The 22,460-nt window shown below is 39.6% G+C and overlaps 1 protein-coding gene across 1 annotated transcript in view; it reads left to right on the top strand.

The window, feature by feature from the left end:
* The window catches only part of LOC122816948 (formin-like protein 13), a 1,087,038-nt gene that overhangs the window by 771,838 nt on the left and 292,740 nt on the right, over nt 1–22,460 (top strand). Inside the window, exon 10 of the mRNA XM_044090042.1 lies at nt 5,926–6,016. Coding sequence (XP_043945977.1) covers nt 5,926–6,016 — 91 coding nt within the window. The remainder of the gene's footprint in view (nt 1–5,925; nt 6,017–22,460) is intronic.

Raw genomic sequence — 22,460 nt, 5'->3', positions numbered from 1 at the left:
TGAGAATTTGGGCTAGACTCATTAATGGCCTTCTGGACTACTTGTCTAGTGACTAACTGTGAACTTGTGGTTGTTTTTTTTTTTGTTTTTGTTTTTTTTTGCCAGCCATTCTTTATTGCATGTCTTATCTAGTTCAGAAAATGTTATCTCAATAGCATCAGCACACCAATGTTTTAATGCAATACAAGTCATGTATTCTTGAAGGGCAACAGGCATTGCTTTTGTAGTTAAAGCAATGCAACATTATTTATTTATTTATTTTAACATTATTTTACCAGGATAAATCCAACTGGACACAAAGTGTCCGTTTTCAGTGAAGTCCTGGGGAGAAAAGCTCCAAGGAAGTTAACAGAGTACATACATGGTTTAGATAACAATAAAAAACTGGTATACAAGGTAAGAGAAACAAAGAAGTACAAAAACAATTTTGTAAAATAATAAGATACTCAAACAATGAGATACTCAGGAGTAGGACCCCTATTTGCAATATTTACAAAAAAAGTACATATCAAGTGAGTATATCAGGTGAGAATATAGTGTATGCAATGGAGGCATACAGCGGGTCACTTATATGGAGTAGTGGGTCTTCGGGGGGGGTCTTAGCAGTTGCAGAGAGGGTTAGCATAGAGGTGTGAATTAAGAAGGCCCTTGAAGGTGCTTGTGTGACTTTGTAGCCTGAGTTCAGGTGGGAGGGTGTTCCATACTTTAGCAACATCATAAGAGAATAGGGCCTCCCCAGCGCTGTTATTGCATAACAGTTCTCTTCAATGTAGTTATTCAGATGAAGTTTACTTTCACTGAGATTGTGTATCTTGATATACGTTATCAGGTAGTTATTTCTTGCATTCTTATCATAAATACATTTTGTTTAAATTGTGCTACACATGGCTCAGTCTTATTAATGTGATGCTAGTGATTTTTATTTAATTTCATATAGTTCACCCAAAGCTACAAAAAAGTACACTGAATATATTTCTTCAGAACAATTAGCAGTGTACACAATCAATAAAGTGGTAATAACTGGTTGTGGGGTGGGTGAAAGTACCTTATGCTCTTACTAGTTTTAAACTGTCTTTATTCTGGCTTGTTGGGGTTAGTGTGCATGTGTGCATTAATTAATTAATTTGGAATACTTTGCTATTATGGCTATAGAGTGTTTGTGTGAAACAATTTTGAAATATATTACTTTGGTTATTTTTATTCTTATTGTTACTGTCTTGACAGACATTGGAGAGGATGATGTCAGCACAATAGCTATAATTGCTGGGTTTGGGGGATATCTGTGGAAAAATGACTAACCCTGCTGAGATGATAAAATTAAAAAGTCATTAGAATGTAATTTCAGGACTAGGCTGTATTTGTGTAAAGTAAACTGGAATACTTTACAGATGTCATTTTTATCACAATTAAACATGTAATATATACAGACTTAATAAAGTGGCCATAATTGGTGAGCAGGGATATTGGTGGATTATAATGACAGCAGTTCGGATGGCTTTCCATGGTTGAAATGTTCTGAAATGGGTATTTTTGTCATTATTGATTAATGCACTTTATTCCACCGCTTACTAGAACAAGTTTTCAAAACTCCAAATTTAAAGCGCAACAAATGTTTCTGTATTAAACAAAAAAGGTAATTTAAAACAATGAGGAATGTGAATCTGAAAGAACACATGCATTTATGCATTTATGTATTGTCCTAAAAAATGTGTGGTTTGAAAACAGCCTGGGACCAAAAGTACACTTAATCCACACTGGTATAGAGGTGCAGGGAAGTATTTTACAACTTTTAAAGTTGTTTGTGATGCATTACAAAACTTATTTTGCATCTCTTTGACATCAAGAGGTGCTTCTTGATGTTGTCTTTTTCCTCATTTTTAGTGTAAGCAGTGCACTTACGTACTGCAAGCTTATTACATTGAGGTTCTTATGTATGAACTTTGTTTTATTGAGACTTGTACTGTCACATAGACAGTGGTCATCAGAGGACTTCACAGGAAAACTGGCAACTTTGAAACTGTAACACATTTTGCAAGGAAACTATGTTATAATAAAATGTCTAGTAAATGCTATTGACTGAGAAGGGTACACACAACCTCCAGAGACTACTTTCCTGGCAGTACAAAGTGGGCTACAGACTTTAAAAGTCTTGGAATCTTCATAGTCTTGCACTTTTCTAAGTGGTAGCACATGGAGGCAGATACACCTCTGTACGTATTACAAAGAATTATGCCTCTAAGCACAACTTCAAGTTGTTATATGTTCTTTGGATGTATTCCAAGAAAATTCACTTCTTGAACTTCACTGTTGTGGTGGATTTCTTAAGAAACTAGTAAGAAATGATGCTTTAAACTTAAATCCATTGTATCATCATGATATCAGTCCAAATTGTGGACTGTGGGCTACCTACACTTTTCTTTTGTAGATATGAAACTCAGATGCCTGTTGGGATGCTACCACATAAGTGTGAGTAAATCCATTGCTTGTATATTACATGCCTTAGTTAAATCTTTATTGAACTGGCTTTGTATGTGGCACTAAGAATGGGGGATATCCATTATCATTCAGTTACTTTACCATCTTATACAAAAGTAAAACAATACGTGAGAAGGTCACTGAAATTAAAAACAAAATGAAAAGCTAGAACTTCCACTGAGTGACCTCCCAAACCTCTTGTATCAGAGGCACACGGGATATATGCAAATGACCCTTATGAACATCAGGTGTTTCAGCTAATTGGCGATTCTGAATGTCCATGACTTGTTTCATGGTTTTAATGGACAATTTCAAGCCAATAAAGCCAAACCCCACTAGCTGTGGATATGCACATTTCTGCCTTGTTATGACCTCTTCAGCACAGCACAAGCAGAGTGTTTGACTAAGCATAAGAAACACAGGGCTGTTTTACCAAGCTGATGTCCATTATTATTAGGGTCACTGCAAAAATATCCCAAACAACAAACTAAAACAATAAGTGAGAAGGTCACTGAAAAAACAGTCAGTAAAAACAAAATGAAAACTCCAGCAAAGCTAGAACTTCCACTGAGCGAACTCCTAAACCTCTTGTATCAGAGGCACATGAGATATATGCAAATGACCCTTATGAACATCAGGTATTTCAGCTAATTGGCGATTCTGAATGCCCATGACTTGTTTCATCATTTTAATGGACAATTTCAGGCCAGTAAAGCCAAACCCCACTAGCTGTGGATATGCATATTTCGGCCTTGTTATGACCTCATCAGCACAGCACAAGCAGAGTGTTTGACTAAGCATAAACCCTCTTAGCAGCAGGACTAACAAACTAATATTAGAGACAATAGAATCAGCTCAATGGTGCAAAGGGATAAAGCCACAAATGTGACTAGGATTGCCCAGATTTGGTTGGAAGACCCAACATCAGAGAGTAGGAGGAGTGATGAAGCACGTTTATTACCCCTTCTCGAGGTGGAGAGTACCAAATGCATCACAATTGCTGCTGAAGACCAAGGATTCTTGACAGATGTGGTAGCTGTCACAGTAGGTCATGGGATGAACATACTAGTTTACACTGTCTCATGGCAAACATTCTGTAGAGCCCACTACAGGGATCTACCCAGAAGTCTCCTCCTCCTTATCTGCTTCTGTATCTGGTCACAGGGCACTCTTGGTCTATAAAGGCCATGGAGTTCACCCTTGTTTGGAGAACTAGGGCTCATCTTGTGACAATTCCAGTGAAGAAAAAATGAACTATACCTAGTGTCAATCAATTCATATATTACAAGACTGCTGGATTTACAGGAATATATTCTTCTATTTGCCTGCTGAATATTTGTAGCAGAAGAAATAGAAAAGTAAGGTCCAATTTTTACAATTATAGAGATGAAAGCTGCTGAAATAGCAGGCTGTCATTCCAGAATTTGTTTCTGTGATGTTAGCACAAAGGCAGACTTTCAGCTTGCATTTCTGGTTGCATCTCCTGAAGATAACTCTGTATATGAGTGTGCCTGTAGAACAACCTGCATGCTTATGCTCCACATCTCATTTAACAACTTGCCTTGGCTACAAAAATAGATAATCTGTCAGCCAATGATCACACTGTGTGTGTGTGTGTGTGTGTGTGTGTGTGTGTGTGTGTGTGTGTGTGTGTGTGTGTGTGTGTGTGTGTGTGTGTGTGTGTGTGTGTGTGTGTGTGTGTGTGTGTGTGTGTGTGTGTGTGTGTGTGTGTGTGTGTGTGTCTGTGAGATGTTGTCCTCACTGTTGTTATCAGATTAGTTACTCAGTTACAGGCATGGCTGGTTTGTATCACTCACTGAGCTCTGTCATTTCCCACAATGAAGACTGGTAGAGTTGGTTAGGAAGGACATGGTACTGAAGAGGTTATCTACATGTGATTAAGTATTCTGTGATTGCGGAGCATGACAGAGAAGTGGCTGCCATGGGCAAAGATCACTGTATGTGGGGTATGGGAGTGTAGACCCCTGTAAATCTTTTACTTTCAAATAGTGTCATATTGGGAAGATACTGAGGAGAAACTTGGGCCTCAGAAGAGATACTTTGATATACTTTTCTTGTTAAATTTCCTTTTTTATATCAAAATCTACTATAAGTAGTGAATATAGTAATGAAGATAAAACAACTGGAAATGAGATCTTTAGAAAAGTGAAGGAGCAAACTACATAGGAAAAATAGGAATTGCGGGAACAGTACATACAGGGGAGGAAGAAGCTTAAAAGAAGCCAGGACATAAATGAGCTATATAATGTTTGACTGAAAATGATCGGGTAGATTATAAGTGATGTATTATGTTTGTAACTGGGAGTGTTTCAGTATGGTTTGTGTTTTATGTTTGTAAAATGCTTGCAACTAGGATTGTGTCGGTGTGGTTTGTTTTCATTTATATAGATGTGTGATTGCTTATGTGGTAAGCGTTGGTTTAATAAAGATATTTCTTGTTTAAAAAAAGGGGCAGGAATTAAATAATTTATGTCATGTTGCTTAGATTATATGATAGATAGCAATATATGTGAAGTATAATGTTTGCTAATGTTAATTTAATACAATTTCATTACTTTTGTATAAATGTAATTTTTTCTGTCACAAGTGATGATTCAATGTTGTTGTTTTTCTTTTGGCTTTTCACGGTTAGGGGTTGCCACAGCGGAACTCTGTTCTGTTGATGATTGCCAGTCAATTTTTATGGTGCCAAGGTGCCAGCCCGACGTCCAGCCTTCAACGAAGGCACGCCCATTCATGCATGTCTTTTGAATGCCACTCGACCACAGGGAGGACATGCAGACTCCACACAGAAGGCACTCCAGCCGAGAATTGAACGGGAGAACCTCTTGCTGTGAGGTGACAATGCTACCACTGCACCACTGCGGATTCAATAAACGTGTTTAAAAAATCCAGTTAATTATAACTAATGATGGAAACCAAGTGTAAAACTATGCATTATTATTAAAGTTGTTATGTTCTATAGCTCTGTTCATATGCAGTACTGTCATGTTTGGCATGTTTTTATAACTCTGTACTTTAATATATTTTCAAATGAATAAATAATATGGAGTGCATGCAAAGCAGCAAAAGGTGAACATGGCAGTCTGGCTGTCAGTGCAGAGGAATAAGGTTGTTGGCTATTAATGACTTGCTTCATGTACTTGATGGTATAAGGTTGGATTATTTCCACTTCCAAATGCCTTTTGTGTGATTTTAAGCAAGTTACTTAACCAAATTGTGCTCCCAGGTCACCCCTGAAAGGGACACTTGGGGACTTTGTTAAAACCTGTGTGATCTTAGTCACATTTAGGGCTTTATACCAGAGTGTACATAATCTGGGAAGTTAATGGTTATTAGTTAATAATGTTGCTTACATTTCATTGCTTTGCCATTACATAGACTTCTGCGTAACATGAGTCTTCATTATTATTCTTCCTTTCTTTTTAGATATGTCCCCACACTAGATGACATAGAAACATACAAAGCATGTACAATACCACCTGTTGAGTTACATTTGGTTGATCAGTTTATGATGGAGGTAAGCAAACATCTCAAAGTTGCCAAAAGCAGGCAGAGATTTTGAAGCTACAAATTGATATAGACTGTGCAGTCATTTGGTCTAGTTTAATTTTGTTAAAAAATCATACCTGCATATTTGTAATGTTTTGCAGTATCGTGGCAGCTCATAGGTTTTTCATATCTTAAGTATGTGTTCTGCAGTCATTTTTTCTTGTAAAAAGTGTAGATCAAGCATATTTATGTTGACAGCAAGTGTCCTAGCCAAATAAGCTGACAGTGAAGAAAACATTTTACTTGTGTTTGTCTAGCAAGTGGTATATTTCAGAACTCTAATTAGGATGGCAGGAAGAAAATCACGTGCAATAGTTTGAATATTGGGCTCTAGGAAGTAACTGCTGAGGCACTTTGTGTACAAGATGAATATTCAGTAAGGACAACAGTCATATTGTATAGTACTTCATGAAAATTGCATATTTTTTTCATACAGGATGATAAGCAAAGTGTTCCCTGCTGGTAGCATATCAAAAGGTATCTAGCAGAAGTACTTTGCAAAGCAGCATGGAAAATGAATGCTATTGTTTTGCTTTGCTGTAAAGAAAACATATTTTTTGTCAATGTTACATTATCACAGCATCTGCTTCCTATTTCAACAAGTGCAAGCTCATAATGTTTGTTAGTAGTTATAGTAATAAGCTCAGCACATCTGGTAACTGTAGTTTTAGAGCCTACAACCAGTATTTAGATACTGTGCAGATGAACAATTCACTCAGTTCAGAGCTAACAGGACACTTTTGAGTGTATTCATGTGTCAGGTGGGTTTTGCATACTCACCAATATGTACTTAAGTAAACAGATAAATCAGACAAGTGTCAAGAGTATCATAGTTACATATTATAGAAATCATGGATGTCTGGGATGATATTTAAAAGCAACATAACCGCATGTTAAACATCATCATTTATGTGGCTTTTTGTTATAACTAATGTCATTTTGTGCATCTGGGATTTTTTAGCATATCATCCAATTTTGGATTGCATTTGCAGTAACATTTCCAAACTGATTATGAAACACACTTCTGCATTTTTTAAATTGTTTTTGGCTCTTTTCTCCTCCATATGAGCTTTACGTCCCATCCCCTACTGACTTTTTAATTTATCATCCCCCCTTCTCCAGGATCTTAGGACATCAAGAAAAAGGAGACAGCAGCACAGGGTTATGAACATCATCCATCAGGGGAAAGGATTTCTTTCCAAATGCTTCTAACACATATTTCATAAGCCAGAACACATAGAGAAGTATTTGCTATATTTGTAGCAGTATGGCTGGATGCTTCTCTATACCTGTAGTCACAGCCAATGTCCTATGTATTTCTTTGTGGGCTTTTATCTCCATGTCCCTAGAAACAAAATTTCAGTTTGTGGCTTTCCTTCACCATCTACCTCCCCTATAGAACTAGCAAGCAAATTTCAACCATGCACTGCTATACGAAGTTCATAGGTTCATAGCTAGTTACTAGTCTAGCACTCCAGAGGATCACTGAAGTGTCTAGCTCAAATTCCCAGTTGTCCATAAGCACTGTCTGGTTAAGTGACTTGCTGAAGGTTACATGGTAGCCAAATGACTGTTAAGGGAATCAAAACCAATACCACAGAACCTACAGCCCATAACCCTCTTTGCCAACTGTCAGACAAAGGATTCAAACCCTGTGCCCTTCACACATAAGGCAGATGCATTAACCCACTATTCTAACTAATCTGGTTTCTATCCCTTTCCATCCAGCTGTTTCAGTGTCTGGGCTGCTAACCAAACCTGCATCATCAGTGCCTAGTCATGGCCAAGACCTTTATGTTGCAGAGCCAGTTCATTAGTAGTCATTTCTTCAGCAGACAATTCAGTACCATGTAATCAACTTTATAACTGCTTGGTACCCATGATATAGTATCTCCAAGTTTCATATGATTTATGAATCCTGAAGCTAACAATGCTTTTTCATAAAGTTGTTATGAGCGGTGATAGTTATATGGATGCAGCCATCTAATAGAAAAGAAATAATGAATTATTGTCAATTTCTGCACATAGCACGTACTGGGCTATATTGAAGATGACTGCAGTTTAACAGGTACTGTCATGAAAATCACATGACATAATCACTTTACTGACCTTCTGCTCACTCATTGGAAAGTTATGTCAAGTACATTGCCACTTACCATGAAAGTTATGTTTCTGATCATCATGTTGCATAAATTAATAGAATTGTATCTGACTTTAATTACTCATACTGATGTGGAATGTTGCTCTGGGAAAAACTACTACATAGCCCTGGCAGTAAAATCTCACACTGAAAATTGCATTAAGCCCTTTCACCAGATATCTTTTTTCAAGGCTGGGCCCAGACAAAACAAATGGTACAAGGCTACATTCTTGAACTCTCCTATACCCTGATCCATTGCAAAGATAGATGCTGATTGGCCTTCTCCAAAATCCAGCTCTGGGTAGAACATTTTTGTGGGGATAATAACCCCTCTATCTCTCCATATAATTTTATTTATTTAGTAATGAAAGTTTAGATATCTGGTAGTTTTTTGATGTTGTCAGGAAAAAAATAATCTCTAAGGGCATGTTAAGCTTTATCCAGGTCTACCCTCAGGAGCCTGTTCAGCACTGATTGCAAGGATAAGGACTCCAGTCTCTTCACTTCATTTTAATGCCTTTTTCCAATACTTTGATCCAATGATGGCCTGAAAAAAGTCATAACTAAGGAAAGAAAGCAAGTCTTCAAGAAAGAAATAAGTTCATAAAATAGTAGTTCCCAATAAAATTAGAAAACAAATGCTTGTGAGGATATATAAATGATATTTGGAAAAAGTGCCTGCCTGCCTACACCCCAAAAAAATAGTCAGCTTCTTAGTCCATTGGGTAAAAGTCATGGATTAAATTACCACAGTTATGTATTTCAATTTGCTGCTGTCACACATATACACAGCATGCCTCCATACCCCTACCCCAAAAGACAGCCACCTTCTTACTCTTCTGATTCCATACTGGAACAAAGAGAAAGAAAAAATAAGACATGGTAATGTATTTCAACTTATATTCATGCAACATGCTTCCTTACCACTGTACACATCTAACCTGGGATACAGAAATATTTATTGTATCATTGTAGGTGAATTTGCATGATGAGTGCCTACATGTATGGAGGGAGTGATTCAGAGATGGACTTAGCTTAACTGTACCTGGTAGTAAAACAAGGCCAAGAGGCTATGCAAGTTATTATATAACAACATATAAATGTGCTACATTATTAAAATGAGGGTCATAGTGAATCCATATGAAGGCCATGATTCAGATAAGTATATATTTTGGGTGATGAGAGACAATTGCCAGCATTACTGACAATAGTAAAATGCTGGAGTTATGGGAGAGAGACCATGAAAAGATGTAGGTGCTAGCCAGTGCTTTTAATGATATGCATGTGTAAGAGTTTGTCAGGGACTCATGAGAATCTCAGAAATGGTGGCCATGGAGCTACATGCCATCACCTGAGATGCCACTGGGTCATCTATCTACAGTTAGCACAACGTGTCTGTATAATAGAGCGTGTGTGTGTGTGTGTGTGTGTGTGTGTGTGTGTGTGTGTGTGTGTGTGTGTGTGTGTGTGTGTGTGTCTGTGTGTATGTGTGTGTTGTAACTTTAAGAAGCATTTCCAAGGACAGCACATGCATATTAATAGCAAGCATGTGCTAGCTCCAGTGCCATTTTGAGAGTGCAGCCAGAGAGTGAAAATGAATGAGCGTGATAGGTAGTTTGTTTATAAATTTATCTAAGATAAAGTTATTAAGCCTCAATCCTGATGTGTTTGTACATAATAAAGCTGCTTGAACAGAACCCACAGATGTTCGTCTGTTTTACCCTGACCAGATGAGTGACATGGTGTCAGAACTGGCATTCCAGAGATGACTTTTCAGAGCTATGAGGTGCAGAGTTAACAATGAAGGTAAACTAAGTGAACTGAGTACAAAAAAAAGGGCCAGAAGCAAATAAAAGGTAATAAAAACTTGCACAAATGAGTTATTTAATCAAAAAGATAAAACAGTATTACAAGGGCATAGATCACATTATTAAGTAAGTGAGAGGCACACAAAGTTTAATAATTAAATGAAATGTTTAAAATTAAGATATTTGATAAAACAATTATCAGAAAAGCACATAAGAAGTTTGGAAATTGCCTCAGGATTACAAAACAAGCATGTTTAAAGTAAAATGAGCCCAAGAAAATTAAATGGGCATGAAAAGAGATTAAACGAGCAAAATGAATGTAATAAAGGTCAAAAAGGTTCATAGGTTTATAAGTTCATAGGTTGGTACTAAGCTATTGGCCCTAGGGCCTATACAAGCCTAGCCATAACAATTCCCTGGCTATTACTTTCCACATTATTTACTTCCCTGGACCCCTGTCTAGCAGGGTGACTGATATGATCCCAGGGTGAATTTCCTTTCTCCCATCCAATCGTCAAGGTTCCTTTTGAAGAGGGACAAAGAGGCGCTCTGCTTGACATGTATGGGCAGTCTATTCCAGAGTCTGGGGAGTCTCTGGGTCAGGAACCTATCCCTCCAGCATGTTTTATTTATTGTGATGACAAGGTTTAGATCCCTGGAGCATGTGGCTCTGAGGGATTGAGATTTGTTTAAGTGTAGCATGTCCAATAGCTTTGGGTTTGACATGGCCTTGTATGTTAAGCAGAGATCGCCTCTGAGTACACGATATGTGACAGAGTATAGCTGGAGTTTTTTAAGGCGGTTAGTGTAGGGCATCTGCTTTAGGCCTGTGATTCTTTTAGTGAGGTATTTCTGTGGCCTTTCCAGTTGTTGCAGATGTCTTGAGAGGTACATACCAAATGGGGCATTGTATTCTATAATGGGTCTAATGAGGGATGAGTACAGTGGAAAAATTACCTCCTTTTTATCTGGATGAAAAGCCCTTAGTGATGAAGTGTGCCACATAGAAGGATTTCCTGACTGTTGTGGTGATGTGGTTATCAAAGATGAGACCACCATCCACCTGTGTCCCTAAGTCTTTTATCACACTTTCGGTGTTTAGTGTACTGCCACCTATGTAGTAATTCATGGGTGCATGTTTTTTCCCAAAGAGGATAACTATACATTTCTTGGCATTGAGCTTGAGCCCATGGCTCTGGCACCAAATATCTGTTTCTGTGAAGCCCGTTTGTAGAGTATCCACATCATTTGAGGATTCAATAATGGCTTCCAGTTTGCAGTGATCTGCGATCTTTGTTAGCCAGAGTCCCTTAGTGTTGGCCTGTACTTCAGAGAAGTAGATGCCAAACAAGAGCGGTCCCAGGACTGAACCCTGAGATACTCCACTTGTCACTTGCCTGGAGCTGGATTTGGAGTCGGCTACTTTTACAGTGTGGGTTCTGTCAGTAAGCCAGTTGGCAACCCATCGAGTGACGTTGGGATTAATGCCCAGATTACTAAGTCTATCTATGATTCCAGAGTGGGGGGTGGTGTTGAAGGCCTTGGCGAGGTCCAGATAGGCTGTGTGGACTGCCTTACCCTCATCCACGGCTCTGGAGACTGATTCAAAGAAGTCAATTAGGTTCAGGAGATAAGATCGGCCCTTCACAAACCCAAACTGGGTGGGGTCCAGTGTTTGAAGGTCGCCAATGTCTTTGTTTATAAGTTCCATGATAATACATTCCATGTCCTTGCAGATCAGGCTCATCAGACTGATGGGGTGGGAGTTCCCGGGCTCCAAGGTGGATCCCCCCTTGTTGAGTGGGATAACTGTAGTTGTGCCCCACTCAGTGGGCACGAAGCCTGAGGTGAGGCTGTGATTAAACATGACACTTAGGTGAGGTGCCAGTTCATTTTGTAGTTCATATAATACACAGCCTGGGGTGTCATCTGGTCCCATGGATGCTGTATTCTTAGCTTTGGAGAGTGCGTTTTTATAACTGTGTGGTCGTTATTACTGAATTTGGCAATCTTCCGGTATTGAGATGGGCCATTTAAGGGGTGAGAGGGGGGTGAAGTTGGCACTGAATTGGTCTCCTAGGATATTGGCAATATCCTTGGCATCAGTACATTTAATGCCATTCTGTTGTAGCTCAGAGCAGATCTGAGCATTGCCATTTAGATTCTTGACATAGTTATAGAATGCCTTGTGGTTGTCTTTGGAATCTTTGCAATTTTATTTTCATAACTAGCTTTGGATGATTTTATGAGGGATCTCAGATTCTTACTGAGGCTGGTAAGGGAGGATTTGCATCCTGGGATTTTCCTCTTTTCTGCAACAGTTTCTTCCTTTTGCTGTAAAGTTTATTTATGGCAGGTGACCACCAGATTGGCTTCCTTTTTTTGGAGGACAGCACCTTGGTTCTATTTGGGATGGCACGATTCATGCATGAGTCAATGTGCTCGTACAGTGCCTTAGTGTAGGATTCAGCAGTCGAACCTTCAGATCCCGTCTGCATGGGTGTCATGAAGTTTGTCACTTCTGACTTGAGTAGCATGAAGTTGGCTTTGGAGAATTTTTTTATGGAGTTTTCCTTACTGGGGGGTGGTGGTGGGATGTGGATGTTAAGGGTGATTAGCTTATGGTCAGACTTGACCAATGAGGGGTGACCATAGGTATGGAGCATCGATTTCCCATGTAGGTAATGACCAGGTCTAGGATATTGGAGCCCCTGGTGGGACTATGGATTAGTTGATCCAGGGCAATGGAATTTATGAATTCCAAGAACCGTTGGGCAAAGGTGTTGGTACATGAGTAGTTTTCCCAGTTAATGGCAGGGAAGTTGAAATCACCCAGTAATAGGGTGTTTGGTTGTCTTAATATTGTCCAGTATGTTTAGAAAGGTGTAGTGAGAATCTTGGGGCATGGTGGGGGCTCTGTAGCAAGCTACAGTTTGGATTGCAGTCTTACCTAGTGTTAGTTGCACCTGGAGAATTTCATATGCATTGTGTTGGGCAACTAGCCTGGTGGTGTGAATATCTTGGTGAATATGGACACTCCTCCACCTTTAGTATTTCGATCCTGGTTTGGTGGCCGAAAAGTGTGGTAAGAGTTGTAGCCTGGTATTGCAGTGTTGCTCTCTGGAACCTTGAACCAGGTCTCAGTTACTGCACAGATATCGATGTTCTCCATTTTTAGGACTGCCTCGAGAGAGTGCATTTTGAGGTTTAGACTTGTAGCATTGAGTAGCATTATCTTCAGAATTTGCATCCTTGTACTTGTTACTGTGGTAGTTTTGTCCTTTGAACTTTTCCTAAAAAAGGCACTATTGGGGTGGCAAGAGCCTTAGCCAGCAACCTGAATCTCAGGGGTAACAGGTGCAGACTATCTCTGGCAAAGCATCATGGTCTGTCGATCGTGTCGTCCCAGGCAGACAGATACTGGATCCCCTTTGAATGACACCAGAAGCTTAGCCAATTGTTGAAGTCAATCATTTTGTCCTTACACTGTGGTATCATTCTGGGCAAAGGCAGGATGCTACTCAGGGCTATGGTCATACCTGCCTGGGCCACATGATCTGAGAGCTCTTCCATGTCTCTATTCATGTAGTCCAGGGAGGTACGTCTCAAGTCATTCACTCCAACATGGGCAATGACAGAGTCATATTTGTACTTGTTGTGGAGTGACTTGAGTGCATGCGTTATGTGGCAGATAATGGCACCCAGTAGGCAGCTGACTGTAATTTTCTCCTTGTTCAGCCTGGTGAGTGGGACATCAGTGTGCCTGACTATAGAGTCATCTATGACTAAAGTGTTAGGTACGTTGTCTTACCTTAGGGGCACATTAAGCATAAATAAAGCAAGATGAGTGCATGTTTTTTTGGCATATTATTGTCTTTTGGCATAAACTACTGTTTTGCATTGATTAAAGCTTTTCAGGGCATAACTAGAGTTATTCAAAGTATCTCAAAGTGTGTAAAAGTGCTTACAGTGTGTGCTCATTACTGTGCATTTATTCTGAAGAGGTTATTTATTTGCAAAGTGCAACTATTTCATAAAGTTCAGTCAAAATACAGCTGTTTTAAAAAGTTTCTTGTGCTGGGTGCATCTGTTCACACAGTGCTGCCATTACAGTTTTATGCACTGTATAGAATTATTTAGCAAAGTACAGCCATTTTGGGAAAGTTTCAGTGTGCTAGGTACTGTTTATTTGAAAAGTGCAGTTATTTCGAAATATTTTTTACTCTGAACTTCTTCTGCCCAGTTTATTCACACAGTGCAGTTATTTTGAAATGTTTCTTACGCTGATAAGAGGTGATTTCTGACAGTACAGTGATTTCAAGAGTATCCTTGTGCCCAGGAGACTTATTTTGCAAAGTTCAGTTATTCAGAGGCTTGTTGTGCTGTTGGGCATATTTACTAGTACTGGCATAAATTTCTAGCATATGTATATGTGTGCTTGTTTGTAAATACTTGCAAAAGCCTTCACTGGTATGTGTTAATATGGCAGAGGCATTTCGCAGACCAGGTCCACTTGTACTTGATCAGAATATTGCAGAGAATTGGAGAATATTTGAGCAAGAGTACGATATTTTTATACAAGCAGATTATTCTGACAAAGATCCACATACCAGGACATTCATTTTTCCTAAATGTAGCTGGGTCAAAGGCCATTAAAAGAGAGCATTGATTTGTGTATGCACCAGCAGTATATGAAGGAGAAGGGGAAAACCATCATATTGTTGTACAGGCTGAATTAAGGGAGGACCCAGCATGTTTAAACTGCAAATTCAGTGAAATGTGCAACTCCCAGACAAATGTCACATTACAGAGGCATTTGTTTTACACAACAGATCAAAGGCCAGGAGAAACTTTTGCAGCTTATATTACTGACCTGAGAAACAAAGCTGAAATGTGTAGGTTTAGTGACTTAAAAGATGAGTTAATAAAAGACAAGGGCTTATATGTGGTATTAATAGTACTGCAGTGAGAAAGATGTTGCTTCGTGAGAGTAATTTAATGCTGAGCAAAGCTATTGAGATTTGTTAAATCCATGGAGTTAGAGAGGCACACAAGTATGCTTGCAAGTGATAAGAGTGTGGTTTTAGCAGGCTCCAGCGCAAATGTAGACAACATGCAACACGTGGCTAGCAGAAGCAGGCCTAAGCACATGGTAGCTGTAACCCCTGTGAGTGTGGCAGGTAAACCCGTAGTTTTCCTGCAAGTTCTAAGACTAGTTCAGTGAAAAGGACATTTTCAGTGCAGTACAAGGGTGAGTCAGCAAAACCTTTATTGTTTACTGTTGCAATTGTGGTGCCAATCATGAGTCTAAAAGAGAAAAGTGCTTAGCATTTGGTCAACAATGCCACAAGTGTAAAAATTGGAACCATTTTCAAAAGTTTTGCAAATCAAGTAAACCTCGCACAGTTATAAAGAAGGGTCACTTAAAAAAGCAATTTGATCATGTAGAGAGCTGCAACTCTACTTTCTACGTAGATGGTGTATCAGTAATTGGTGAAAAGGTTGATGCAGTAGATTTGTTGGCAAAGAATGAAGTGTTTTGTACTGTCCAGATCAATGGTAAATCCACTGAGCTCAAAGTATACATTGGCTCAAAGTGTAATGTTATGTCAGCAGACACATTTGCTAAGATGATAACTGGCAAGCCAATTAATGTGGGCAGTTGTGCAAAACTTGTTGCTTATGGGGTGAAGAAATTCAAACCGAAGGCTCAGTAGTGCTTTCATGTTGTTTGGCTAGGAACTGCTACAGCTTACTATTCTATGTAGTCTGAAGACCTGTGAAGTCATTGGTGGGTCTCAGAGACAGTTTAAGAATGAATCTGCTTTCTTTTACCAAAGAAGTTTATCATATAAGCACATATCCTAGTTCCAATTTTACTGAAGCTATTTTCTCAGAATATGCTGATGTTTTCGATGTTAAGTTAAGCAAACTTCCAGTTGTGTATTCTATGAAGTTAGACCCAGAGGTCAATCCGGTGGTCAGACTGGCCAGAAAAGTTTTGATAGCTATGCAGGATAAAGTCAAAGCGCAGATGGATAAAATGGTGCAGCAAGGTGCAATTTGTCCAGTTACAGAACCAACTGAATGGGTGTTGTCCATGGTAGAAGCCCACAAAAAAAGGCTCAGACAAAATCAGAATATGCATTGACCCAAGAGATTTGTACAAAGCATTAAAGAGACCACATCATCCTATGTGTACATTCGAGGAAGTCGCAGCAATAACACCGAATGCCACTGTTTTTTCTGAATTGGATGCAAAAAGTTCATTTTGGCAGGTGATGCTTGATCACAAATCTTCATTACTGACTACTTTCAGTATCCCATTTGGAAGACATAGATTCCTCTGGATGCCATTTGGAATTAATTCTGCAATTGAAGTCTTTCAGTGTACAATGGAGCAATTTTTTTCAGGTCATCCTTGTGCCATAATAGTAGATTTATTGATTGGAGGCAATGGTGAAGTCGAGTGTGACAGGAACCTTGTGAAGTGAACTTGAAGCTCAGTCCTCTAAAGTGCAAATTCAGACTACCAGAAGATACATATGTAGGTCATTTATTTACTAGCACTGTCTTTGACCAGACCTGTCCATGCAAGCAGCCATTCTAATGATGCCAGCACTGGATAATGTTCAAGCTCTACAATGTTTTCTTGGTATGGTCAACTATTTAGGCAAGTTTATACCAGACTTCAGTGAGCTGACTGCACCTTTAAGAGAACTAACCCACAGAAATGTTACATGGTCTTAGTTGGAACAGCACCAGAGAACATTTGAAGACCTTAAGTAGAAGATTGCCACCCAACCTACATTAAGATACTATGATATCAATCAACCAGTAACTCTTTTCTGTGATGCTTCAGAATGTTGTCTTGGTGCAGTTATCAAAAAGGCAGACCAGAAACCTATCCATCTAGAACTCTTACTCAAACTGAAATGCAATATGCTCAAATTGAGAAAGAAGTTTTGGCAATAGTATTTGCATGTTCAAAGTTTCATGATTATATTTATTGTCAATCTATTCAGATTAAAACTGATTACCAACCTCTAGCCACTATTTTAAAGAAGCCTATGAATTCAGCTCCAGCGAGATTACAAAGAATGATGCTCAAATTGCAAAAGTACAACTTCAAAATGGTCTATACAAAAAGCAAACTTCTTCATCTGGCTGATACCTTATTCAGGTCATCCAGAAATACAACGGAACAACTTAATGCAGAGAATTTTGACTTTGATATCATGGAAGTGCTTAATTTTCTACCACGAGACTTGATGAACTGAGAGATCATACAAAGACTGATCCAGTTTTGCAAAAGCTCAACCACTACAATAATGTTGGATGGCTGTCAAAGCAATCTAGTGTACCACCTGAAGTGCAAACTTATTTTCCTTACAGAAAAGAGATGTTGATGGAAGATGGCTTATTTTCAAGGGTCCAAAAATTGTTGTTCCTGCTTCCTTACAACATGACTATGTCCAGATTTTGAATTGTGGTCACCCAGGTCCCGAATCTACCAAAAGAAGGGTGAGAGGACTATTATTTTGGCCTTCTGTAGCTAAAGACATTGATAAAGTGCTTTCTTCTTGTTCAGTAGGCAGTAGTATTAAACTGCATTTGCAAGAAGAAACACTTCAGCTAAGTCAAGTTCCTGAACTACCTTGGTCAACAGTAGCCACTGATATATTTGAATGGAGCAATCAGCATTACTTAGTGTTGGTAGACTCTTATTTGAACTGTTTTGAGATCGATGTACTACCTAACCTAACATCCACTGCTGTAATCACCAAGTTGAAATGTCATTTCTCAATGGTAGTGCACACAAAGTTATTTCTGACAATGGTACCCAATTTACCAGTCAGTTGTTTCAGAAATTTGCAAAAGAATGGGACTTCGTACCTGTTACTAGTGGTCCAGAATATCCACAGTCAAATGGACTTGCTGCAAAGTAATTACTAGATAAGTCAAAGTGTGATGGTACTGATGTCTTTTTGAATTTACTCAGTCTCAGAAACAACTCCCCTTGATGATATACTTGGCTTTTCTCAGAGGCTTCTATCTAGGCAAACCATAACAACATTGCCTATCAGTTCCAGTTTGTTGTGGCCTAAAGCTAAGAACAACAGAACAGTCAAAGCCCAACTATTCAGAAAGTGTTCTTTCCAGAAGTCCAGCTATGATAAATAGAGCAGATGTCTTTGTCCATTGAAAGAAGGAGAGAGAGTGAGGATACAAACGGTGAAAGGTTTCGACTGGATTGTTCAAGTAACAGGTATATGTACCGAGCCAAGATCCTACTATGTGGAATCTGAGGGTGTGGAGAAATAGCAAACATCTTCTTCCTGTACCAGAATAATTATCGCAGCATTGTTCCTGTGATGCAGACTCTAGATCTCAGAGCGATCCATACAATGTTCCTGTTGCAGAATGTGTCTTAACTTCTACTTCCATTCCTGATGATGTTCCTGATGGCCCCAAAGGTGAACATTCATCAGAAACAGTCCCAATTACTAGATCTAGTTCTAATGTCTATGTCACATGATTTAGTCATATTTCTAGACCTAGTGTGAAATACACAGCAAATGGACATACTTGTCTGTATGTATTTAGTTCTGTATAACTGCATGACAAAGAATTATTTGTATCAATTGCATGTCAATTAATGTCAATATTGCATGACTCATTTCCCAAAGAGGGAGGATGTAGACTAGTGTGTGTGTGTGTTGTACCTTTAAGAAGCATTTCCAAGGATAGCACATGAATATAAATAGCAAGTACATGCTAGCTTCAGTGCCATTTTGAGAGTGCAGCCAGAGAATGAGCATGTATGAGTGTGATAGCTAGTTTGTTTATAAGTTTATCTAAGTTAAAGTTATTAAGCCTTAATCCTAATGTGTTTGTACATAATAAAGCTGCTTGAACAGAACAAAACAGATGTTCGTCTGTTTTACCCTGATGAGTGACAATGACCTTCGTGACAGAGAAGTGGACTGACATCTTGCACATAGAAGCACCATGCAGGAACTTATTGAGATGTGTTGCAGTCATATGCAGGCTCATGGGATGTGCAAAGTACATCCCATGATCTTGCATATGAGGACTCTTGGGATGTAAGGAGTACCCAATCCTGTTGTTGCCAAGGTATTTGTAGCTATGTGAATCTTAGCTACAAGTACCTTCCCATGACTAACAGGGGGCACAGTGGATGTAGCCCAAGAATCTGCCTCAAGGATACTACATCAGTTTCTTGATGTCATACTGTAGCATGTTGAGAAGCATATGTGGTTCTCCCACCACTGAAGAGAGAAGCAACACCATGTGAGCATTTTATAACATGACCAATTTCCTTTTGGTACTAAGAAGCTATTGACTGCACACACTGCAACAAAACCCCACCTGGAGAGCAGGGGTATAATTGAATTTAAGTAAATCTTTATCTGCACTTTTTTCAAATAATACAGCATTTAAATTTTTTATTTGTGTTGCATTGAATACTATCTAGCTGGAAGTTGTAGCTTTGTTTTTTCAGTTAGTTCCCCACCCACCTTCCCTGCTTTTGTTTTGGTGTTAATCTTGGTGGCTTTGAAACTGCCCGCCCCTCTTGTAAATTTGCATTTGGATACTCCTCCTGGGTCCATCTCATTTGCTCACTCAAAAAAAAAATTGCACTTTTTTTCATCTGCTTTTACTGTATTTGTGTTTCTTCCTACTTTATTTTGCTTTTGCATCATCTTAAAAGTACTCAGTTGTATTTATTACTGCTTGGTATAACTATCATTCTAAGCCTTTTGGTTTAAGCACTTGGGCTTCAGACCAGTTGTTTTACATTAAGAAGGTTTGTGGTCTGCACTGTTGTGGCAGGACAGGTAGCTTACATCCTTCTAAGTTGTGAACAGCTGATTGAAGGCTCAGTGTCTGTTATTCTAAAAGTGTATTAGTTCTGGTTTAAGCACTTGGGCTTCAGGTCAGTTATTTTACATTAAGAAGGTTTGTGGTCTACACTCTTGTGGAAGGAGAGGCTGGACTCTGCCCTTCTGAGCTGGGAATTTCTGGTTAAAGGCTTATAGTGCCTGCATATTTGAACTGTTTCTTACTGAATTTGGTGCGCCTTGTTTGCTGTAGCATAGACTAGATCTAGGCCTGCTGAATCTACCTTTGTTTGCATAACTTGAGCAGTAATCCAGGCCCTCATTTTTTGGAGAAGGTTCCCCTGCACCCCAGTGGCAGGAGTGTGCAGTTAGAACTTGTCTGGTTGAAGACTACAGGAACATGGCTAGGTTTTGAGATTTTTTTACTGGTTAATTGGGTAATTTGTTTAAAAGCCTTTTCTGATTGCTTGTAGTCATCTAAAGCTTTTTTAAGTGTAGCGCCGGTTAGCTAGGGCTAAATTTATCCCTGCTCCACCAAGTCTCCTCTTCAGTTTTTTCCTTGAAAGTAGTCTAACTCTCAACCTAAGCACTTAAAAAGCATCCTACAGTCCAGCACTTGCTCAGACCTAATAGCAAACACTAATATACCCCTACACATGATTGCTCAGCAGGGCAAGGCTCATTATTCACCCCTCACCAACCCAGCGACTAAGCAGCTCACCCTACTATTCAGGCATTACCAAAGGGCAATTTCAGGTATACTCTCCAGTCCAGCTGGTGAACCTGGGTATCCTGAGGCAATGTTACAACTGCCTCATGTACACAGACAAGCCTCTCCTCCTACCACAAAACATTAACATATGCAAGAGGTGCAATTATATAGCTAAATTGGAGGCTAAGCTCTCTCCACCCAAGACTGGGACAGGCAGATATGAGGAGAAGGTTAACACTTGCACCACACCTCCAGTCTCATATAGACTTACTAAACCAGCACTGGCAAAAAATACACATAAACACACTCATACTCGGAGGCACTAAATAAAAACCTGCAAAAGCATCACAGACCTACAAAGCAGACACCCAAAAAACCTGCACCTCCCATCACAAACCAGACAACATATAAAACACAAAATCAGTGTGCCACACAATCACAGCCCTTAAGGCGAAATAACATACCTAACACACTAGTAATAGGCGACTCTATAGTCAGGCACACTGACGTCCCACTCAATAGACTGGACAAGGAGAAGGTTAATGTTAGCTGCCTGTTGGGAGCCAGAATCCGCCACATAACACAAGCACTAAGGTAACTCCAGAACAAGTACAAATATGACTCTGTCATTGTTCATGTTGGTGTGAATGACCTGAGATGTACCCCCCTGGACTACATGAAAAGAGACATGGAAGAGCTCTCTGATCATGTAGTCCAGGCGGGTATGACCCTGACCCTGAGTAGCATCCTGCCCTCACCAAGAATGACACCACAGTATAGAGAAAAAAATGATCAATTTCAACAATTGGTTAAGCTTCTGGTGTCATTCAAAGTGAATTCAGTGTCTGTCAGCCTGGGAAGACATGCTCGACAAGCCTCGTTGCTTCACAAGAGATGGCTTGCACCTGTCACCCCTAGGCCTTCGAGTACTGGCCAAGGCTCTTGCTGCCTCCATAGTGCCTTTTTTAGGCAAGGCTCAAAAGTCAAACCCACCACCGTAAACAGCACAAATAAAAAAATGAGGGTTATGCTACTCAACGCCAGGAGTTTAAATCTCAAAATGCATGCACTCGAAGTACTCCTCAGTATGGAGAATGTCAACATATGTGCAGTAACTAAAACCTGGTTCAAGGCTCCACAGAGCACCCCAGCACTACCGGGCTACATCTCATACTACAAATTTTGGCCACAGAACATGGACCGAAACACAAAAGGAAGGGGTGTAGGGTGTATCCATATTCATAAAGGATACCTACACCTCCATGTTAGTGGCACAGCATGATACCTCCAAGATCATCCATGTGCAACTAACACCAGGCAAATCACCCTCCATGACCCAGGACCACCAATCCGCCTTTCTGGAGACACTGGAAAACATGAAGGTCCTACTGAACACCCTGATATTGGGCAATTTCAATTACCCTACCGTTAACTGGGAAAACTACTCAAGTACAAACTCCCAGGTCTAGCGCTTCCTGGAATTTATCAACTCAAATGCCCTGGATCAGTTGGTAAACTCCCCTACCAGAGGTGAAAACATATTGGACCTGGTCATCACCAACATGGGGGACAGGTGTTCCACACTGGAGGTCAACCCGTCACTGGTTAGATCAGACCATAAACAAATCACTCTGGATGTCCACACCACACCACCACCTCCAACCAAGGAAACCGCAGTGAAAAACTTTTCTATAGCAAACTTCACCTTACTTAAGATAGAGGTGGTAAGTTTCACAGTCCCCACGCTAATGGATAACAGTGTCCAAGATGCAGGAACCTTTACAAATGCACTCTATGAGCACCTACAAGGATGCATGGATTGTGCCATCCCTAGCAAAACCAAGACTCACTCCCCTAAGAGAAGGAAACCAGTCTGGTGGACCCCT

This window comes from Protopterus annectens, chromosome 12.part0 (assembly GCF_019279795.1).
Source record: "Protopterus annectens isolate FY-2018-M chromosome 12.part0, PAN1.0, whole genome shotgun sequence".
NCBI classification, from domain to species: Eukaryota; Metazoa; Chordata; order Ceratodontiformes; family Protopteridae; genus Protopterus; species Protopterus annectens.
Note: the sequence above shows the minus strand (reverse complement) of the source record. Positions and strands in the feature narration are given on the sequence as shown.